Below are 24,819 nucleotides of genomic sequence, written 5' to 3' on the forward strand. Positions count from 1 at the left end.
ATGATGCTCCCCCACTAATTTTGCTCATGACCAGAGAAGCACATATTCTCAGCCACTAATGGAAAAGCTCAAGTTGTTAAGGCCAAGCAAATGACAAGCAAACCTGTGGTATTGAGTAAAATATAAGGCGGGGAGATGGCAGAAACGTTAGCATGCCGGGCGAAATGCGTAGCTGTATTTCGTCTGCCGCTATGTTCTGAGTTCAAATTCCGTCGAGGTCGACTTTGCGTTTCATCCTTTCGGGGTCGATTAAAAAAGTACCAGTTTCGCACTGGGGTCGATATAATCGACTTAATCCGTTTGTCTGTCCTTGTTTGTCCTCTCTGTGTTTAGCCCCTTGTGGGTAATAAAGAAATATGTATTGAGTAAAATATTTGCTATAATGATATTTCTGCTTCAGCAACTTAGCACTGAATCTGTCTGAAATGTAATGGGGAGAAAAATAGGACAATTTCAAAACATTGATATCCAAATCACAAAAGCAAAGTTTGAAGGGGAAACAGTAGTCATTTCTTTTGATTTTTAGATAGAAACAAATAAGAGACAACACTTACTGACCAAAAACAAAAAAAATAATAAAATTTTGTCACAGTGTAATTGCTGCTGTTGTTTTTGCGGCTTTTGTTTTCATATGAGCTGTTCCAAGTTTCACCCAGAGGCCTGAAGTAACAACAAACTGGATGTTGTCCTTCAGGTGCTGTTTAGGATTGGGTATGATATATTTCAGAGAAAAGGGAATTAAAATTCTGTGAATAGTTTGTTGTAATATTTGTAATTTTGAAAGGGTTTTAAAAGCATCAGATATTCTCAGGTTGACAATGTTTTTCTTAAGACGTGGATAATAGTGCTTGTAGGGACAATTTTTTGCAGTTCAGGATTTTTATTGTTTTCGTACATGTTGAGAGTTCAGTGATAAATTACATGTGACATCAAAGGTCTGTGGATCCTGTTTGAATTAAAAACCTCCTTGGGGCTTTTGGAAGAATGCATTTTAATCCAATACAGGATCTCTGTCTGTGATGTTTAGGTTTTAAAGGCATCCCTTTGGCAGGAGCTGAAACAGCTGTCGTAGTCGATCCATATGACGATATACATGATACTGATCTTGGGATGATATATGTTTATATGGGATATCTGGTGGTGGATCCTGGATCCGTTAAATGACATAGCACATTGTTCATGGCTCATTGTTAATCTATGTCTTATGACAGGTAGTAGCTATGTTACAGGTAAATCTGAGATGTACGGCTCCTGTTTTATGACAGAAGGCGCTGTTTGTGTCTGAAGACATACACAAAGTAATAGCAATGATATATCTTATGACGATATGTCAGCATTAATATGATGCATATTATATTTATGACCTGTATAAAGACAATACTTAATGATGATAAGGATCAATAAGAAGGATTTTTATGTCTTAAGACATATCATAAAGATATATAGTAATGATATGTCTTAAGACATATCATAAAGATATATAGTAATGATATGTCTTAAGACATACATAAAGATATATAGTAATGATATGTCTTAAGACATACATAAAGATATATAGTAATGATATGTCTTAAGACATACATAAAGATATATAGCAATGATATGTCTTATGATGTGTTAGCATTAATGCATATTATATATATGACCAAAGTACAATATTTAATGAGGAAAAGAATCAATCTGATGATATAACTGGCATTGATCTGTGATTATTTTTCCATTGTATGATGTAACATGCTAATGATGATAATCTGATCCATCCCTTAATTCATGGGATATCATATTATTGTAAAATCAATTAAGAACAACGGTATTGATCTGTTTTAACCCTTCAGCAATTAAACTAGTCACATCAGCCGGATCCGGCCTCTTACATCTATCCTACAATGTCATTCTTAAAAATAAACAATTACATCATCGTTATCTCAAAACTATGAGATAATGTAAGATTAATCCAAAGCAATGTGAATAAATAAGCGTTAGATGTGACAAAGGGATTTGAATGCTGAGGGATTAAGACATCTAAGGTGAGTATGTTTTTGTTGTTGATGTTTGATACTTCATTCGACCTACCTACATTTAATCTAAAGAATGTAGACAATTCCATCATAAAAGACCATCTTGGTTCTTACTGATTCCATGATTCCACCTTTTGTTTTGTCGTTCGTGTGAGGCGATGTTTATCTGTCTAGAGAGATTATGTTAAAGTTTCCATTCTGATCCTTCTTAGGACTTCTGGAACTAGTTTCCCTATTGTTTCGGATTCCTTTCCTGCCATTACAGAGAGGACGTTTTGTACTGCATGTTCTATCCTTTTGTCTTGGAATGCACGCAGAAATAATTCATCTGGAATAGAAACAACATAAGATGTCAATAATAATAATAATAATAACAATGATAATCCTTTCGACTAAAAGCACAAGGCCTAAAATTTGGTGAAAGGGGACTAGTCAATCATACTGACCCCAATATTTCACTGGTACTCAATTTATTGACCCCAAAAGGATTTAAGGCAAAGTCAACCTTTGAACTCAGAATGTGAAGACGGGTGAAATGCCTATTTCTTTACTGCCCACAAGGGGCTAAACACAGAGAAGACAAACAAGGACAAACAAACAGATTAAGTCGATTACATCGACCCCAGTGCATAACTGGTACTTAATTTATCGACCCTGAAAGAATGAAAGGCAAAGTCAACTTCATCGGAATTTGAACTCAGAATGCAGCGGCAGACGAAATACCGCTAAGCATTTCGTCTGGCGTGCTAACGATTCTGCAAGCTCGCTGCCATACTAATGATAATAATAATGGTTTCAAATTTTGCCTCAAGGACAGCAATTTTGGGGGAAGGGATATGTTGATTACATCGACCCCAGTGTTCAACTGGTACTTAATTTATCGATCTTGAAAGAATAAAAGGCAAAGTCGACCTCCACAGAATTTGAACCCAGAATGTAGCAGCAGACGAAATACTGCCAAACATTTTGCCTGGTATGCTAATGATACTGCTAGGTTGCCGCAATAATAATAATAATAATAATAATAATAATACTAACAATAATAACACTTTCAAATTTTGGCACAAGGCCAGCAATTTCAGGGGAAGAGGCAAGTGGATTACATCAACACCAGTGCTTAAGTTGTACTTAATTTATCAACTCTGAAAGGATGAAAGACTAAGTCGACCTTGGTGGAATTCGAATTCAAAGATGGGCTACAATAAATATTCTGCTCAATACCACAGATTAGCTTATCAGTTATTTGACCGTAACCAGTTGAGCATGTCCCTTAGTGGCTGACGATATATGCATCTCTGATTACGAGCAGAAGTAGTGGGGGAGCATCATAGCCATGTGTTGAAAGGAATTCTTTGGGGTTTGAATAATTCACCTTTGGAAACATGGGTGTTTCGTTCAACATCCTTAAGCAACCCTTATTCAGGGACTTTTTGAGCGGGATGGGTAACTCAACCAGAAGAAAATTCTAAATGGGCCCCACCTACAAGGTCATGCGCTGTTTATCTTGATATGAGATCACCATGTCGCGCACATATGGTTGTGATGCATGTGCCTGGTGTACCCTTATCAGACGGGTAGTCATGATGGGTATACTGGGCTTCGTATATTTTGCCCCTGTGTCACTTTGATGGCATGCAGTACTCTCTCAATCAATTAATCAATAATAATAATAATAATAATGCGACTTTTATTATATTACACAAGGGAGGTGGAGGAAAAGGAAAGACGTCTTCTTACCTTTGGTTAACTTTTTGATTGTCCAGAGAGCAAGGTGAATGAAGTTGGCATCATTTGATCTCAAGAAATCATGAAGATATTGAATGATGTAAGGTAAACTTCTCTCTTTCTGGGTGTCTGTGATGATATCTGGAGAGGAAGAGAGTGGAATGAAGTGATGGTTGTGATGGCAGTGGTGGTGGTTGGGGGAAGAATAAAAGAGTAAGCCAGAATATACAGGTGGAGAGTGGTTAGGGTTATGATGCTGCTGATGATGACTGTGATGTTGGTGGTCAATATAAGATGATCATGGTGATGATGATGATGATGATGATGGTCATGGTAATGATGATGATGATGATGATGAGAAAATTGGCAGAAAAAAAAAATTTCATATAAGATAAGTGAAAAATATGTCAAAAAATATATAGGGATAAAGTACCAAATATCAAAAAAAAAAAAAAGGGAAAAGAAAATAAGGGGTCAACAAAAGGTGAAACTCACTTTCTATAAGAATTTGGCAGAGAGTGCCAGCACAGTTATACTGGAGTTCAGGGCTTGATGACTGGGTAGCTAACATGACCAGCGCTTGAAACACTTTACCATTCTTAGTCTGGGCCAAATGGTAGCGGACATCCTCTGTGAAATGGAACAGAAACCATGGAATTAACAGACATTGAAAATAATAATGATGAGGCAATGACTAGTGACTGAAACTTTTGGAAATATGCTGTGCTTGAGAAGACCCGGCAAGCCAAATGAGACCATAACCTATGTCAGGGGAATAACCAGCCCACTTATGCATAACTAGCCTTCATTGGACACTAAACTCGGCGTGCGAAGACCTATTGAGGCAAGTGAAATCACAATCAAATTCAATGACTGGTATCCGTGCTAGTGAAGCGCTAAGACCACCATCCGAGTGTGATTGTTGCCAGAGCGGCTAACTGGCTTCCATGCCGGTGGCACGTAAAAAGTACCATTTGAGTGTGATCATTACCTATCGTGTTACTGGCACTTGTGCTAGTGGTACGTGAAAAACATTCGAGCGAGGTCATTGCCAGTGCCGCTGGACTGGCTCCTGTGCAGGTGGCATGTCAAAAATAACATTTGAGTGTGGCCGTTGTCAGTGCCACCTGACTGGCCCTCATGCTGGTGGCACATGAAAGCACCCACTACACTCGTGTAACTTAAGAGGTTTTCGCTCAATAAACACTCACAATGCCCGGTCTGGGAATCGAAACCGCGATCCTACAACTGCGAATCCACTGCCCTAACCACTGGGCCATTGCACCTCCACATATTCATATATACACACTCATATATTATACATACACACACACACACTTCTAGATGAAGGGTTTTCTTGCAGCTTCCCTCTGACAAATTCTCTCACAAGTCTTTAGTCACTCCTGGTCTAAATGTAGAAGACACTTTCGAAATCGAATTGAACCAGCCAGGATCCCTGGTCTGGTGGTACGTAAAAAGCACTATCCGACTCGTGGCCGATGCCAGCACCGCCTCGACTGGCTTCCGTGCCGGTGGCACATAAAATACACCAATCTGACCGCGGCCGTTGCCAGCCTCGCCTGGCACCTGTGCAGGTGGCACGTAAAAAGCACCCACTACACTCACGGAGTGGTTGGTGTTAGGAAGGGCATCCAGCCGTAGAAACACTGCCAGATTAGACTGGAGCCTGGTGCAGCCTTCTGGCTCCCAGAACCCCGGTCGAACCGTCCAACCCATGCTAGCATGGAGAACGGACGTTAAACGAAACGATGAACTTTCCCAAGGTTCCATGCAGTGGGATTGAACCTGAAACAAGCAGATATAAAATAATCTAACCTTCTGCTGCTAATATTGACACTGAACCTGTTACTTCAACCAGAACATTGATGTTACATTTTGGAACCATCAAAATACCAATTAGTATAGCCAGGCATTTTAGTTTTATTATCTGAAAGGGAAAGATTAAGAAAATAAATTATTAATAATAGTAATAATAATATATATATATATATTTTTTTTTTTTACTACCCACAAGGGGCTAAACACAGAGAGGACAAACAAGGACAGACAAACGGATTAAGTCGATTACATCGACCCCAGTGCGTAACTGGTACTTAATTTATCGACCCCGAAAGGATGAAAGGCAAAGTCGACCTCAGCGGAATTTGAACCCAGAACGTAACGGCAGACGAAATACGGCTACACATTTCGCCCGGCATGCTAACGTGTTTGCCAGTTCACCAACAAGAGCACTCAGAGAGTGCAAACCCCTACCAAGGCAACACCCCTGTCCTCTCAACAATTATCCGGAGATGATTTTTTAAAATGAGAATATCTGAAATAAACTCGACTGCTCTCACAAACGAAAATACTAAAAATGAACCTAACCGCTCTCAAAATTTAACTAACAAAATAAAAAAATAAAATAAAAAACAGGAAAAATAATCCAGAATCCTTGTTCGGTACTGGATCGATCCCAAAGTCTATCAGTTTGTAATCTTAGGAATGAGAACCCAGGTTCGATATTTCCTCAAGATACCTAAAGAAGGCTGGAGGATATATCAGCCAAAATGTGTTAACAACAAACAAGATGAGGACAAATATCCGTTGAATGTAAATAATGTAAATAATGTACATTAAATTATGTTGTGTTTCAGATCCCTAAAAAAGCTGGATGTTTGCAGCTGGAATGCCTTTGATCATAGATCATCTGCTGGATGAGGGTTGGCCTGAAGATGGACAATAACAACAATAATCACTATCACTTACACTCCACCTTCACTCATACTCAGTGGAACTTACCTTCATATATTCTCCATCAACAAGGTTTCTAATGATGCTGGCAGAACTGTGTTGAGCATCAGGATTGGTTGAGTCATGCAGAATATTACCAAGATCAGAGAGAAATTCTTCTGATACAAATTTGACCTGTCAACACACAATGCAGAAAGATGAGTTGTCAATACAAAAGAGAGAAAGTTGACATGACAATACATGAGAGAGGAAATTGAACTGGCAAGAGAGAACGGGGGAAGTTGAGCTGTTGGTATAGAACAGTAGAAGTTGAGCTGGCAATACAGAAGACAGAAAGTTGAGCTGGTAATATACAACAGAAAACTGAGGTGGCCTTACAAAACAGGGGCAGTTGAGCTGGTAATACAAAACAAGGAGAATTGAGCAGACAATATAGATAATAAAAATTTGAGCTGGAAATACAGAGCACAAGAGGTTGAGCTTGTAATATTGAGTACTGAATATCAAGTTAGCAATGCAGATCAAAGAAAATTAAGCTGGTAATATAGAACAGAAATTTGATCCAGCAATATAGGACAAGGTATGTTAAGCTAGCAATACAAAATAGAGTAACTTGTGCTGTCAAGAGAGAACTCAGAAAGTTGAGCTGATGATATAGAACACAGAAATTTAGGCCAGCAAATACAAAAACAGGACAAGATGAGCTGGGTATACAGGACAGAAAAAGTTGAGGTGACAATATAGAAATGAGAAAGTTGAGCAAATAACTTCTGAAAGATGAATGACAAGAAGGAAGGTGGGCAAGGAGCTCTCACAGAAATTGAGCTCAGAATATATTTATTTCTTTATTGCCCACAGTGGACTAAACACAGATGGAAAAAACAAGGACAGACAAAGGGATTAAGTCGATTATATCGACTCCAGTGCATAACTGGTAATTTATCGACCCTGAAAGGATGAAAGCCAAAGTCGGCAGAATTTGAACTCAGAATGCAGTGGCAGACGAAATACCGCAAAGCATAAACATGGGTAAGGACTGCAAATATTTAATTAAGCACTGTATTTTTCAGTGGATCAAAGTATCTGTAGGTGTTATTGGAGGTGTATAATACTAAGTTTATTTCCTGTCACACTAACCTGATTGGCTTCAAAGTTTGAGAGGTTACGAAGGCAGCACAATGCCAGACTGAGGATTTCCTGGCTTTTCGTTGATTGGATAATCTTGTGGATTTTCTCAATTGCTCCACCCATGGCTAATTCCTCCTGGTTGAGAGCTGCAATGAAACATCTCACAATTCATTTCTTTTCATTCATTTTTTTTTTAACCCTTTTACCACAGAAATCAGATATATCCATTCAAAATTTACCTGTAACTGTGGAAAGCAGTTTTATATACCAATCTGTCTTTTGTTGAGGAATGTCATGTTTGAAACTATTTTTTATTGAGATGTGTCAAAAATATCAAATGGAAATTGTAGTTGTGATACCTGTGCCGGTGGCATGTAAAAAGCACTATCTGAGCATGGCCAATGCCAGCACCACTTTGACTGGCTTCTGTGCCAGTGGCACGTAAAAAGCACCAACCAATCATGGCCGCTGCCAGCCTCCCCTGGCACCTGTGCCGGTGGCACATAAAAAGCACCCACTACATGCACAGAGTGGTTGGCATCAGGAAGGGCATCTAGCTGTAGAAACACTGCCAGATCAGACTGGAGCCTGGTGCAGCCTCCTGGCTTCCCAGACCCCGGTTGAACCATCCAACCTTTGCTAGCAAGGAAAACAGACGCTAAACAGTGATGGTGATGATGTGTCCTGTTTATTGAGGCAATGTAACTTACAGAAAAAGCACCTGTACTGGTGCCACATAAAAGCACCTGTGCTGCGTAATGGCACCCAGTACACTCTGAAAAGTGATTGGCACTAGAAAGGGCATCCAGCTGTAGAAACCATGCCAAAAGAGGCATGATGCCCCGGCAGCTCTTCAGTTGGCCAGCTTCTGTCAAACTGTCCAACCCATGCTAATATGGAAAACAGACATTAAATGATGATGATGATGATAATGATGATGATGACCATCATGAGAGAAAGAGAGAGGTAGAGAAAGAAAGACAGAAAGAAAAAGAAAGAAGAAAGAAAAAAAGAAGAACAAGATGGAAGAAAAAAGGACAAAGCAAAAGGAAAAGGAAACAGAAGAAAAGGAAGAAGAAAAGATGAAGGAAAAAAGAGGAAAATGAGAGAAATGAAAATGTATTGATGAAAATTAAAGGCAAAATGTTTTTCTTACCATCAGATGCCAGATTCCTAAGAGTTAAAAGACATTGTCCTGTCACCTGAAATGAACAAACAAACAAACAAGATGAGTAGTGGGACAGGGATGACAGCCATCACATCATTATTGGGCATAGAAGCTCTCTCACTGGCTTGACATGTTGGTGGTGGTGGTGGTGGTGAAAAACGTGGTGGTGGCGAAGGGGAGATTGTCATGTTGGGAATGATGATGGTGATGGCGACTATTATAGTGACAAGGATGATGATGATGGTGATGACGATGATGATGGCGATGATGAGGATAATGATGATGACAATGAGGGTGTTGGTGATAATGAGAAATTGTAATGGCAAGGATGATGATGATGGTAATGATAACGATAAGGACAATGATAATGACAATGATGGTGATTATGCTGATGGTGGTGGGGTGGCAATGATGCTGATGATGGTGGTGACAATAATGATGATGGTGGCAATGATGATGATGATGGTTGTGGTAATGATGCTCATGATGGTGGTGGCAATGATGATGATGCTGATGATGGTGATGATGCTGATGATGATGGTGGTGGTGGTGGCAATGATGATGATGGTAGTGGCAATGATGATGATGATGATGGTGGCAATGACAACTGATAATAGCAAAGATATTGAGGATAATGATCATGACAATGATGCCAGTGATGATAATGATGATGATGGTGGCAATGATGAGGAGGAGGATGATACTTATAATGAAGATGACAAATACCTTCTCAGACTCTGACGAAAGATTGTGAACCAATAAATAGTTCATCAAAAGCTTCTTGTCCGCCACAAAGAGCACCTGTCTATTCTCTGGGGTGGCTGCAATGTTACCCATGGCACCGAAGCAATAGTAGCGGACATCGTTGTCCCCGCAGTCTTGGAGAACGGAAATCAACAGGGCTACCCCACCCTCCCGAACAATCTCGTCTCGGCTGGCAGCTACAATGAGAAACTGTCAAACATCTTAATGTCATTGAAGAAATTAAAGGGACGGGAAAAGTCAAAAAGTCATCAGTAAGTAACAACAACAACATCAGTAGCAACAAGAAGAATAACAGTAAATGTAGCAACAATTATGACACCAATAATAAAACAACAACAAAGGCAACAACAGTAACAACAGTAACAGCAGCAACAATACCAACAACAGTAACAACAACAGTAACAACAACAATGGCAGCAACAATGCCAACAATACCACCAACAACAACAATAGCAACAACAACACCAACAGTAACCGCAGCAACAGTAACAGCAGCAACAACAACAACAGTAACAACAACAATAACAATAACAAAAACATCATCATCAACAACAGTAACAATAACAATAACAAGAATAACAATAACAACAACAATAACAACAGCAAAAATAACAATAACAACAATAACAATAACAGCAACAATAACAAAAACAGCAAGACCTGCCTTGATTTAGGGGAGGATTGTAGACCCCTAAATTCATTTGGAAAACTGTGCTGAAGCAGGTTGGAGGGGGACAAAGTTATTTTAGAATATCTACAGGAGATCTGAACTTTATTCTTTTATTAGTTTCAGTCAATAAAACACACACACATTTATATGCACACACACAGACATATAGACACACATGCATAATTACACACACACATATACACACACCCATAAACACATACATACACCCATAAACACACTCACACAAACATGCACAAATACACACCACACACACACACTGGGCTTCTTTCAGTTTCTTATTTCTTTATTGCCCACAAGGGGCTAAACACAGAGAGGACAAACAAGGACAGACAAAGGGATTAAGTCGATTACATCGACCCCAGTGCATAACTGGTACTTAATTTATCGACCCCGAAAGGATGAAAGGCAAAGTCAACCTCGGCTTCTTTCAGTTTCTGTTTACCAAATGCCCTCACAAGGCTTTGGATGGCTGGCCCAGGGTTATAGTTGAACACAGTGGTCTAAGGAGCCATGCAGAGGGTCTGGACCCAACTTGTCTGAAAATAAGTTGGGATGGCCATAACTGCAATGTTGATCTGAGCCGACCTGGGGCTAAAAAAGAAATTAATAAAAAAAAAATCGAACAACAAAACAAAAGCCAACAAAATCCCACCATGACATACCCAGCTGTGTTAGGTTGTAGATGAGGCCAACTGCATTTCGGATCACTCGCAGGTCTTTATGATGCAGCGTCTTAAGTAGGGGCTTCACACCATCTTCAGCAAGAATCTCCAGTCTACAGTTGTCTGCAAAGAGAGGAGGACACCACTAATTTCTTTCTCACTTTGTCCATGGAGTGGTGAGTTGTAGGGGGTGAGGGGTTTGAATGAGGAGTTGGGAGAGGGGGTTGAGCGAGGGGTTTGAATGAGGGGTTGAGCGAGGGGTTTGGATGAGGGGTTGGGCGAGGGGTTTGGGCGAGGGGGTTGGGCGAGGGGGTTGGGCGAGGAGTTTGGGCGAGGGGTTTGGGCGAGGGGGTTGGGCGAGGGGTTTGGGCGAAGGGGGTTGGGCGAAGGGGGTTGGGCGAGGGGTTTGGGCGAGGGGGTTGGGCAAAGGGGGTTGGGTGAAGAGGGTTGTTAAACTAGCTACTTATGACGCAGCCACTCCTGTGCCTATTCTCCATCTATTTATTTCTCTTTCTATATATATTTTTTCTTTTTAATTATTAAATTTTTTGTCATCAATAAACTGTCCATCACTTCACTTTGGGCACCCTTTTAGTGTTGCTTTGTACTTTTGCTAAAATGAAGAAAACATTTCCCTCCCTTTCTTTTCAACACGTCTTGACCTCCTTCATGTTCATTAATTAATTTTATATATATATATATATAGCGAAGTCGATATAGAACCTCATCCGACGACAGACACCCATCCAACCCCCCATGCTTGCGAAGACATGTTGGGGCAAGCGAATCGAAACCGAATTGAACCAGCCAGGATCCCTGGCCTGGTGGTACGTAAAAAGCACTATCCGACTCGGGGCGGGCACGTAAAATACTCCAATGCGACCGTACGACAGGCACCCATGCCAACCCCCTTGCTTGTGAAGACATGTGGGGCAAGCGAAATCGAAATCGAAATCGAATTGAACCAGCCAGGATCCCTGGTCTGGTGGTACGTAAAAAGCACTATCCGACTCGTGGCCGTGGCAGTAAAATACTCCAATGCGACCGTACGACAGGCACCCTTGCCAACCCCCTTTGCTTGTGAAGACATGTTGGGGCAAGCGAAATCGAAATCGAATTGAACAGCCAGGATCCCTGGTCTGGTGGTACGTAAAAAGCACTATCCGACTCGTGGCCGATGCCAGACACCGCCTCGACTGGCTTCCGTGCGGTGGCACATAAAATACACCAATCTGACCGGGCCGTTGCCAGCCCCGCCTGGCACCTGTGCAGGTGGCACGTAAAAAGCACCCACTACACTCACGGAGTGGTTGGCGTTAGGAAGGGCATCCAGCTGTAGAAACATTGCCAAATTAGACTGGAGCCTGGTGCAGCCTTCTGGCTTCCCAGAACCCCGGTCGAACCGTCCAACCCATGCTAGCATGGAGAACGGACGTTAAAAACGACGATGATGATGATGATGATATATATATATATATATACACATCTGTAAATATAATGTGTCAATTATTCGGTAGCCATGACAAAACTCTGAGTTTCGGATGTTGGGGCGGAAACCCATGCCACCATCTCTTCAGTTATCCGGCCATTAGAAAAAAATGGTATGATGGCCCAATAACTGAAGGGATGGCAGCGTGGGTTTCCACCCCGACATCCAAAACTCAGAGTTTTAATTTGGCTACCAAATAATTGTCACATATTATATTTACAGATAAATTCCTCTATTTACATAATATCGAGGTCTCTTTCATTCTTTTGTTGTCTTACCATTTCTATCAATATATATATATATATATATGTATGTATGTATGTATTAGAAGGTTTGGAGATGATGTACAGGTATTATATATTAGAAGAAATGAGGTACTCAGAAATCTGGATGGTTTTATATTTACTGATTTTTATTAAAATGTCATGTTTTTATAAATCATATATTAGTGCTTGCATCCACTCTAGTGGATGAATCCACTAGAGTGGATGCAAGCGCTAATATATGATTTACAAAAACATGTGACTTATTAATAAAAGTCTGTAAATATAAAACCATCCAGATTTCTGAGTACCTTATTTCTTCTAATATATATTTCTTCTTATAATATATAACAAAATAAAACAAAGAAAAAATTCTTACTAGTAATAGTCAAGATGGTTAGAATTGCAATTGTGTTACAGAGAGTGTCATGGTTCTTTGATTCCAATAAAGGAATCAAAGCTGGTATTGGTTGGCAGGGGTACACTTCAGCCTTGCAAGCTGTCAAAGAGAAAAAAAATATTATAAGTTGATTTAAAAAAGAGAAAAAATATCTTAAATCTCTATGTGGAAAAAAAATGAATAAATAAATCCAAACAAATGTAAATATTGCTAATGACCAGAGCACAATGTGTGAACCGAATTCTTGACAATAAAGGTAAGATGTGAACTTTCACATTTGATAGACTATCTGTTTAACCATTTTGATGGATTGATTGATTGATTGAATGATAGATATATAGAGAACCAGATTCATAGAGAGATAGGCAGATGGAGAAGTAGACAGATAGAGGGATAAATAGATGGAGAGATGCACCCACTACACTCTCGGAGTGGTTGGCGTTAGGAAGAGCATCCAGCTGCAGAAACTCTGCCAGTTCAGATTAGAGCTTGGTGTAGCCATCTGGTTTGCCAGTCCTCAGTCAAATCGTCCAACCCATGCTAGCATGGAAAGCGGACGTTAAACGATGATGATGATGATGATGATAGACAGATGGAGAATAGATGGGCAGAGAGAAAGAAAGATGAACAGATAGACAGACAGAGAGATGAACTGATAAATAGACAAAGAGGTAGGTAGAGAGAGAGAGAGAGAGACGAAGAGATAAGTAGATAGGCAGGCAGAGACAGATAGGCTGATAAGCAGGCAGCCAGCCAATCAGGCAGATAAAGACTGACAGAGACTGACAGACAGGCCAGCAGTCAGTCTGATAAATAGACAGTGAATTGTTTGTGTGAAAGACACAATGGAGTAAAAAGACAAAAAAAAAAACTGGTCATTGCCATAGGAGTGTCTGTGTGGTAAGTAGCTTGCTTACAAACCACATGGTCCCGGGTTCAGTCCCACTGTGTGGCACCTTGGGCAAGTGTCTTCCACTATAGCCTCAGTCGACCAAAGCCTTGTGAGTGGATTTGGTTGACGAAAACTGAAAGAAGCCCGTCGTACATATGTGTATATATATTTCTTCTCTCCTTGTTTTTTCTGCGTCCCTTTCTGTTGAAGAGCATAGGCTCGAAACATAAAAGACTTTTTCTATTCCTGAGCGTTATGCTAATACATCTGTTTGTTTTGTACACCACCTGTCTTCGTCTTTTGTTTTTTTCGTAAACTCTCCCTATATATATATAGTATGTGTGTCTGTGTTTGTTCCCCCAACATCGCTTGACAACCGATGCTGGTGTGTTTACATACCTGTAACTTAGCAGTTCGGCAAAAGAGACTGATAGAATAAGTACTAGGCTTACAAAGAATAAGTCCTGGGGGTCAATTTGGTCGACTAAAGGCGGTGCTCCAGCATGGCCACAGTCAAATGGCTGAAACAAGTAAAAGAGAGAGAGAGAGAGTCATTTTTACCTGGCATTCTCATCAAGAAGTTACTTAGAGCCTGTGTTGTGATTCTGTTGAGTCGGTCATCTTTCGTCCGCAATAAGTCTATGAGAGGTGACAGGGTGACACTTGTTGGGCAGTCATCAACTAAAACAACAAACATACATGGCAATAACTTAGATCCAGACTTGTATACAGTCATAATAATGTAATAAAGAAATTTGTGGAGCAAGGTGATGTTGAACCCTTTTGTTACCATATTCCTATTGAAATACACTACCTTTTGTTTCATTTAATTTTTAAAATAATGAAGAATTTAGTAAAACAAATTTGTCATTATTAAACTGCCGGTGGCACGTAAAAAGCGCCATCCGTATGCAGCCGATGCCAGTGCCGCTTTGACTGGCTTCCGTGCCGGTGGCACGTAAAAAGCACCAACCGATCGTGGCCGTTGCCAGCCTCCCCTGGCACCTGTGCCAGTGGCACGTAGAATGCATCCACTACACTCACGGAGTGGTTGGCGTTAGGAAGGGCATCCAGCCGTAGAAACACTGCCAGATCAGACTGGAGCCTGGTGCAGCCTCTTGGCTTCCCAGACCCCGGTCGAACCATCCAACCCATGCTAGCATGGAAAACGGACGTTAAACGATGATGATGATGATGATGACTGATAGGAAATTTTTATGGAAGAAGATTTTAATTTAGATCACTTCAAAACAGCTAATTTGTATCATAGAACCAAGGGGCAATCAACAGGTGAATTACGGAACTCATGACCAGGCTGACAAATAAACACACAAGCAACATCATTACAATCTATTAATTAGCTTTACTTACTTCTTTCGCTAATCTCCAAATAAAAAAGGGCCGCTGATAATTGTAGTTCAATATTATCCGAGTAGATGAGAATACGTAATGAGATCAAATGTGGGAACTCGATGGTCAAAGTTTCCTCTGAAATAAAACAAAGCAATGTAGGTTCAATACCAATCAAAGTTAATCAAATCACAAATCATTGATATTTTGACATTTTTTTTAAGGTAACTAACGAGAAGAATTCATAGCATGGTGGACAAAAATAGGGATCATGAGTGCAACACTAACCACTAAGCTATGTGCCTTCACACCTTCACACACACGTGTACGTGTGTGTGTGTGTGTGTATGTGTATACATGTGTATGTGTGTGTGATTGCATGGCGTTTTGTCTATCTTTATGCTCTGGGTTCAAATTCCACTGAGGTCTAGTTTACCTTTCATTTTTTTTAGGGTCAATAAAATAAGTACCTGTTGAAAACTGGGGTTGATGTAATTGACTCTTCCCACCCCTAAAATTGGTGGCCCTGTGCCAAAATTTGAAACCAGTATTTTAACATTTTAATATACATCGTTAATATTCTGTGTTGATTAATATCAGTTGCATGTATTTGTACTTGTGGCGACATTCCCCTTGGGCGGGTTGAGTCGGCTTCTTCTACTCATGGAAGAAGTTTCGTGGGAATATGTGGATTTCACAAGCGGTCCCCAACAATCCCGCATGTGGAGACATCCTGTTTGCCGCAGATTGTCCGCAGACGCAAGGACAGAATGACCGAGGAGCAGTCGGTTGCCGAAGCAGACACTCTGAGGATTTTCACCAGAGCCCCGTCTGCCGGGTTGTGGGCCTAATACCACTCGGTGTCAGACCAATCCGCCTTGGGTGGCCCTACCAGGAACCGAAGTTCCCGACGGCATAGCTCTGACACTACCCGTTGCCAGCGTCCCCACCACGGTGAGTCCTTGCCTTAGTTTGAACCTGGAACTTGTTTTTTTCTCTCCAATTAGGAAAACGGTTTTGTGGTTGGGAAACTCACTTTGTAATCACTTAGTTTTAGAGTTCAGTCCTGCTGCACAGTACCTTGAGCAAGTATCTTCAATAATAGCCCCAGGCTGACAAATGCCATGTGAGTGGATTTCATAGATGAAAACTGTAAGGAAGCCTGTCCTCTGTGTGTATGTGTGTGTGATGTGATTGAGCAGACTATTGGATGTTGTTATACATCGCTGATCACAATGTGCTTCGCATCGCTTTAGCATTTGAATGGTACCACCCCTCTGGCTTGGTGAGCAGGTCAACATTCTCCTTGATTGAGGGCTGTTCTGTGACAGGGTTTAACCATTTATAGCTGAGTGGACTGGAGCAACAAGAAATGAAGTGTTTTGCTCAAGAAGACAACCTGCTGCTCAGACAGGGAATTGAACCCACAATCTAGTGATCATGAGTGCAACACTCTAACCACTAAGCTATGTGCCTTCACACCTTCACACGCACGTGTATGTGTATATGTGTGTGTGTGTGTGTGTGTGTGTGTGTGTATATGTGTATGCTTCTGTGTGTGTCCATGTGAGTATGTATGTGTATACACGTGTGTTTGCATGTGTGTGTATGTGTATGTCTCTGTATGTGTGTGTGTGCTTTGTTTGTTCCTTACCACAGCTTGACAACCAGTGTTGGTTGGTTTATGTCCCTCATAACTTAGTGGTTTAGCAAAAGAGACTGCTAGAATAAGAACCAGACTTAAAAAAAATGAAAAACTAATTACTAGTAGTGATGTGTTCAACCAAAAGCCCTTCAAAGCAGTGCTCCAGTATGGCCGCAGTCCAATGAGTGAAACAAGTAAAAAAATAAAAGACTTGATGTTCTAACAACAACAACAACATCATTATCATCATCATCATCAGCTGTTTCCAAGGGACCAAATTATTTACTGACCTGTCTCCAAATAGCGCAACAGATTCACAAGGGCCTGCTTCTCCATCTCTGACGGCTCGTGGTCATAAAGATTTCCTATGAAACCAAACTGCTTGTTGTCAGCATAGCAACAGCCGCAGGTGATGAAATGAAACAAGCATTTGAGAATATACTGGACACTATTTCGGACACTGTCCAGTACCTTCTTGGTCTTGGATTTCTCTGTTATCAGATGTGACAAATCACATTCCTGGCAAACAAGAAAATACATTCATGATATTAGTAGTAGTAATAACAGTAGTAGTAGTAGTAGTGGTGGTGGTGGTGGTGGTCATCTTAGCAGTAGTGGTAGAAGTTGTGGTGGTAGAGGCAGTATTGCTGTTATGGTTATAGTGGTGGTGGTGATGTGGTGGTAGTGATAGTGGTAGTAGTAGCAAGTTGTAGTAGTACTATTGCTGTTATGATGACAGTAGTAGTAGTAGTGGTGGTGGTGATGGCCATCATCCTCATCATCAGCATTTAACGTCCGTTTTCCATGCTGGCATGGGTTGGACGATTTGACTGAGGTCTGGCGAACCAGATGGCTGCACCAGGCTCCAATCTTGATTTGGCAGAGTTTCTACAGCCAGATACCCTTCCTAACACCAACCACTCTGAGAGTGTAGCAGGTGCTTTTACGTGCCACCAGCACGAGGGACAGTCAGGCAGTACTGGCAACGGCCATGCTCAAATGGTGTTTTTACATGCCACCTGCACAGGAGCCAGTCCAGCGGCACTGGCAATGACCTCGCTCAAATGTTTTTTCACGTGTCACCAACACAAGTGCCAGTAAGGCAACACTGGTAACACTGGTAACAATGGTGCTTTTTATGTGCCACTAGCATAGAAGCCAGTTAGCTGCTCTGGCGATGATCATGCATAGATGGTGCTCTTAGCGCTTCACTGGCACGGATGCCAGTCATCGAATTTGATTTCGATTTCACTTGTCTCAACAGGTCTTCGCACACCGAGTTTAGTGTCCAATGAAGGAAAGGTATGCATAAGTAGGTTGGTTACACCCCTGGCATAGGCCAGGAGTAGTGGTAATGTTAGTAGTGGTATTGATAGCAGTGGGGGTACAGTGATAGGAGTAATAGTAATGAGGAGAAGGAGGAGTAGAAATAAAGTAAAGGAAGAGAAAAACACCAGTGATGAGGAGGAGGGGGAGGATGATGACGATGACTACATACAACGCATGATCTGAATCTTTAATCTTTTCATTCAGTTTCAACTCTCTACCTGCAACCATTATATTTACCTGACTTGGGATGATCCCAGCCCAATGAAGCAAGGGCATGAAGCAAGCTAGCATTCGTTATACAATAATGTAGGACAGCAGTGGGGTCGATGTAATCTGCTAGTCCCCTTCCCCAAAATTTCAGGCTTTGTGCCCTTAGGAGAAAGGGATTATTATCCCTGTCATAGCGAAGGTGGAGATATTGTTTTCAGTAATGTTTGTTTGTGGACAAAATATCTCAAAAACCATTGGATAAATCTGGATGAAACTTTCAGGGATGTTTGGCCTCATGACTGGCATGAACGGATTGTATTTTGGGATCGATCCAGTTCTGGACAGGGATTCTGGATTATTTGTTCTATTTACTTTACATGAAGTATTATGATCTTACATTCACTTTCAAGTCTTTCTCCGATTGTCTCCCTTCAAAGCATGCTCATGGTTTCCATGTAAGTTATGGCAGCATTGCTCTTTCCAAAGTTTTATTTTCGTTTCCCTATTATTAATTTTACTCGCATCTCTATCTTAGTAGAAACTGATGGATTAAGAAATCAAACTACATAAACAAATGGCAGCAAAATCATTCAGAAATTAAATAACACTAAACTATTCAGTAACAATAATAAGTTTAATTTATCTTTGACGATTTTTAGTTTTACCAATTTTTAATATATCACTCCTGCTATAGGGTGTGGTAGTATCCCAGTTGGAAACCACTGGCATTGAGGTACCTTCAATAACTCTTGTTGTTGAGCTCTAGATCAGCTCTGATTGAGTAGACCTAAGATCAAAGGAAATCCAAGCATAACCATCCTGTTGAAGGATGTGCCATGTAGGACTAGATTATCTAACAGGTCCTTTAAGAAATTAAGATGCGATTTGAAGAAGGTTTGTCTGATATCTCTAGCAGCTCTGGTGATTATATAGAGACTAGCTTCCAAGTCAGCCTTAATCAAAGGAAATCTAGACATGACCATCCTATCTTGCTAATGTACCCTTCTTTTACTTTAGACAATAAGGTGTAATCTGAAGAAGATTTGACTATTATTTCTAGCAGCTCTGGTGACCTATAGAAGCTCAATCATGTTGCTGTTTAGCCCCGTGTCAGCTCTTATCAAGCAGACCTATAATCAAAGGAAATCCACATCTGACCATCCTGTCTTAGTACTATGTAGGGCTAGACTATATTATATAGTGTACTCTTTCTTTGAAGAAAATTTGACTGTTATTTCTAGCACCTCTGATGACCACATAAAGGTTTGGATCTTGTCCAGCACACAATAAGCAACAACAACAACAACAATGACCAGTTTAAAGAACAACTCTTGACAGTTATTGTTTAGTATACTGTGGGATGTAGTGGGAGGAAGGGTGTGATGAGAGAGGGGAAGTCAGAGCTCAACAAGGCCAGGAGTGAGAGTGGGGGTGGGGGGGGCATGGCCGGATGGATGGATGGATGGTGGTGGTGGTGGTGGTGGTGGTGGTGATAGGTGTGTGTCTGTGTGTCACAAGACCACCAAGAAGACAAGGGATGTCACTACGGTGAAATGGTTATAATTAGAGAATTTTAGGTGCTAATTGCTAATTAGAGGTCAAAGGCATACACACACATATGTGTGTGTGTGCGTGTGTGTGTGTGTACGTTTATATGTGTGTGTGTGTGTGTGTGTACGTTTATATGTGTGTGTGTGTGTGTGTACGTTTATATGTGTGTGTGTGTGTGTGTGTACGTTTATATGTGTGTGTGTGTACGTTTATATGTGTGTGTGTGTACGCTTGTATCTGTACATTTATATGTGTATGTGTGTGTATGTCTGAGTATGCATGAACATGTGTGTGTGCATATGTATGTGTGTGCATGTTTGTATGTATGTGTATGTTTGTATGTGTGTGTGTATATTTGTGTGTGTGTGTATATTTGTATGTGTGTGTATATTTGTGTGTGTGTGTATATTTGTGTGTGTGTGTATGTTTGTATGTGTGTGAATATTTGTGTGTGTGTGAATATTTGTGTGTGTGTGAATATTTGTGTGTGTGTGTGTATGTTTGTATGTGTGCTTTGTCATTGTCCACGTGTGTGTGTGTGTGTGTGCGTGCAATGTTTATGTGCCTGTGTGTGTTTGCATATGTATGTTTGTTTGTTTTGACATAGTCCACATGTATGTGTGTCTGCTTTATGTGTGAGTAAATTTCCTGTGTATACATATGTTTATGTGTGTGTGTGTCCCAACTTCGCTTGACAACCGATGCTGGTGTGTTTATGTCCCCATAACTAAGCGGTTCGGCAAAAGAGACCGATAGAATAAGTACTAGTCTTCCAAAGAATAAGTCCTGGGGTCGATTTGCTCGACTAAAGGCTGTGCTCCAGCATGCCCACAGTCAAATGATTGAAGAGAATTACACCTTATTTTTTTTAAAAAAAGAAGCACATTGGATAATGTAATCCTAGGTAGATGATGTCTGGGTGGAAACAAGAAAGCAAAATGATGAAATAGCCATAGTTGGTTGTGGGTGTTTTAATCACAGGCCTAATTAATTAAGGTTGATAGATTGATGGTTTGAGCAGTTTTTTTTGTAAAGGTGCCAAGTGTCATACGATAGCGGAAATGCTTAAATTTATTCACTGCAAGGAAAAATAAATACATAAACAAATATTCATAAATAAATAAATAAATAACTAAATAAATAAATACATATACATGTGGCTGGGTGGTAAGATGCTTGCTTCCCAACTACGTCGTTCCAGGTTCAATCTCATGGTGTGGCACCTTGAGCAAATGTTTTCTACTATAGCCTTGGTCTGACCAAAGCCTTTTGAGTGGATTTGGTAGAAGGAAACTGAAAGAAGCCCGTTGTATGTGCATGTGTGTGGTGTGTGTGTATGTGTATATATATATGTGGAGGTGCAATGACCCAGTGGTTAGGGCAGCAGACTCGCAGTCGTAGGATTGCAGTTTCGATTCCCAGACTGGGCGTTGTGAGTGTTTATTGAGCGAAAACACCTAAAGCTCTACGAGGCTACGGCAGAGGGTGGTGACGATCTCTGCTATACTCTTTCTTCTTCTGTTGGCCTGCTCGCTTAGCCAGCGGGGTGGCGTCATTCGAAGGCTAAAACAATGCGAAGCGCATTGTGACCAGCGATGTGTAACAACATCTGATAGACTGGTCGGCCACGCTGATCAGTATATGTGTATATATATATATATATATATATATATATATAAACAATAAATTATATACAAACATACACATATAAACAAATTACATACATACATACACACATAAACAATAGATTATATACATACATGCACACATAATAGATTATATACAAACTCACACACACATAAACAAATTATATACATATATATATATACATATATATACACTCACATACATATATACACATATATGCATACATAAATATATAGACATATATACACACATATATACATACATGAATATATACACATATATACACACATATATACATACATAAATATATACACATATATACATAGATAAATATATACACATATATACATAGATAAATATATACACATATATACATAGATAAATATATATACACATATATACATAGATAAATATATATACACATATATACATAGATAAATATATATACACATATATATACATACATATATACACATATATACACATGTACATAAACAAATTATACATAAAACACAAACAATAAATTATATATATATATATATATATATATATACGCACACACACACACACATATATATAAACAATAAATTATATACACACACAACACACATACATATATAAGAAACATGCATATAAATAAAAACATACACATGTATAAATAGACATCTAATAACACACACGATAAATATGCATACATATATTGATTAGAGGGAAAAGGAAAACCAAGGCAGAACAAGTATCTCAAGTCATTTAGAATAATTTGATTACGGTAAGGCGAATTTGAAGCCTTACAGCTGTTTCTGGGATAACCCAAGTGGTAGGTTAGCGTGTCCACACACTGGGTATTCCATCATCAGAGACATGTTATAAATATTTTAGACAGGGAAAATTTACAGTTTACAAGGAATAAAATAGAAGAATAAAGGAATGATTCTCAGGTGATTTTTAACTAAAGACCTGTATCTTCATGGAAGTACCGACCAACATCCATATCTTCTGGAAAAAGACGAGTTATGAACATTATTCTCCTGTCTATATTCTTCTAACTACCTTTACATTTTATTTTCCTATTTTCTCCTTTATTCTTCCACTTTATTCTTTATAAACTGTGAATATATTTTATTCCTTGTAAACTGTAAATTTTCCCTGTCTAAAATATCCATACCTTGTCTCTGATGATGGAATACTCAGTGCATGGACATGCTAACCTACCACTTATGTTAATCCAGAAACGGCTGTAAGACTTCAAATTCATGTTACCCTAACTAAATTATTCTAAATGACTTGAGATACCCGTTCTGTCTTAGTTTTGCTTTTTCCTCTCTAATATAATATATACCTTCAATAACAGAACCCTAATACGAATCCCTAGATCCAGCCTCAGATGTGAACTGGGAACCTAACGGACAACCAACTATAGCATTTGCTCAGCGTACCTATTCATTTTGATCACAAATGAACTAAACCCCACATATTCTACATACACACACACACACATTATATATATACATACATGCACACATAATAGATTATATACAAACTCACACACACATAAATAAATTATATACATACATATATATATACATACATGCACACATAATAGATTATATACAAACTCACACACACATAAACAATAAATTATATACATACATATATATATACATACATGCACACATAATAGATTATATACAAACTCACACACACATAAATAATAAATTATATACATACATATATATATACATACATGCACACATAATAGATTATATACAAACTCACACACACATAAACAAATTATATACATACATATATATATATATACATAAACAAATATACATATATATATACACTCACATATATACACATATATGCATACATAAATATATAGACATATATACATAGATAAATATATATACACATATACACAGATAAATATATATACACATAGATATATACACATATTCATAAACAAATTATACACAAAACACAAACAATAAATTATATATATATATATATACACACACACATATATATATATATATATATATATATAAACAATAAATTATATACATCCGAACTTCTGAGTACCTCATTTCTCTAATATAAAATACCTGTACATCATCTCCACACCTTCAAATATATATATATATATATATATAATAAAATATTAGGGAATAAATCCAAACTTACAGGGAAAAATCAGATTTAGGATTGAATCCAATTTTATAGTAAAATATTATATTATATTAAATTAGAGATAAAACCACTATTAGGCAAATCATACAATGAAAAACTTAAGCCAATACATAGGATTAATTAATTTATCATTATCTTTTATTAAACTTTTAATACTTTTGATATATATTTAAAATAATATAAATTAATTAATCTTATGTATTGGCTTAAGTTTTTCATTGTTTGATTTGCCTAATAGTGGTTTTATTTCTAATTTAATATATATATATATATATATATATATATATATATATATATATATAAAATTCTGTTTAGTAATATGCATAAATATTAATTAGCAGATATATGTGTGTGTATAATTTGTTTATATAAAAGTGTGTGTGTGTACATTGATAAACAACACACAAACATGTTTATACTGATAAACAATACACAATAAATTATATATATACACACACACACACACACACCTATATGTGTATATAGGTGTATGTGTGTGTGTGTACATGCTAATAAACGAATGACAATAACACCACTTTTGTTTAAATTAATAAAAATCAATTAAAAAACAAACGAGAAATGTTTAATACCTCGAAAAGTTCTGCACAGGTCTTTCGCCGTTGTTCCATGTCTTGACAATGTTAAGGTAACGGCCTGAGTCAAGGTACGGTTGATTAGGTGGGGGGGGGGAACAGTGTAATGGTGGTGGTACTACTGGATGGGGGTGGTAGTAGTAGTAATGGTAATGACAGTAGTGGTGGTGGTGTTTGTGATAGTGGTGCTGGTGGTGATAGCAGGGTGATAGTGAAAGTCGTAGTAGTGGTTGTGATGATGATAGTGGTGTTGGCGGTAGTGGTTGTGATGGTGGTGGTGATGATGGTGGTGGTGGTGGTGGTTGTGTGGGGTGGTGGCGGTTGTGATGGTGGTGTCGGCTGTGAT

The 24,819-nt window shown here is 39.0% G+C and overlaps 1 protein-coding gene across 1 annotated transcript; it reads right to left on the bottom strand.

Moving 5' to 3' along the window:
- Positions 1 to 1,582: 1,582 nt before the first annotated feature.
- On the bottom strand, positions 1,583 to 24,609 carry LOC115223614 (vacuolar protein 8-like). Its single transcript, XM_029794271.2, has 14 exons — positions 24,471 to 24,609; positions 17,241 to 17,469; positions 15,327 to 15,443; positions 14,517 to 14,636; positions 13,043 to 13,162; positions 10,912 to 11,034; positions 9,520 to 9,734; positions 8,782 to 8,827; positions 7,635 to 7,771; positions 6,546 to 6,671; positions 5,580 to 5,691; positions 4,239 to 4,373; positions 3,756 to 3,884; positions 1,583 to 2,346 (listed from the first exon to the last, which is right to left on the bottom strand). The coding sequence occupies exons 1-14, from the start codon at positions 24,507 to 24,509 to the stop codon at positions 2,198 to 2,200; spliced, it is 1,797 nt and encodes a 598-aa protein (XP_029650131.1). The 5' UTR covers positions 24,510 to 24,609; the 3' UTR covers positions 1,583 to 2,197.
- Between the last annotated feature and the right edge of the window lie 210 nt (positions 24,610 to 24,819).

The sequence above is a fragment of the Octopus sinensis genome, linkage group LG23 (assembly GCF_006345805.1).
Source record: "Octopus sinensis linkage group LG23, ASM634580v1, whole genome shotgun sequence".
In the NCBI taxonomy this organism is placed as follows: domain Eukaryota; kingdom Metazoa; phylum Mollusca; class Cephalopoda; order Octopoda; family Octopodidae; genus Octopus; species Octopus sinensis.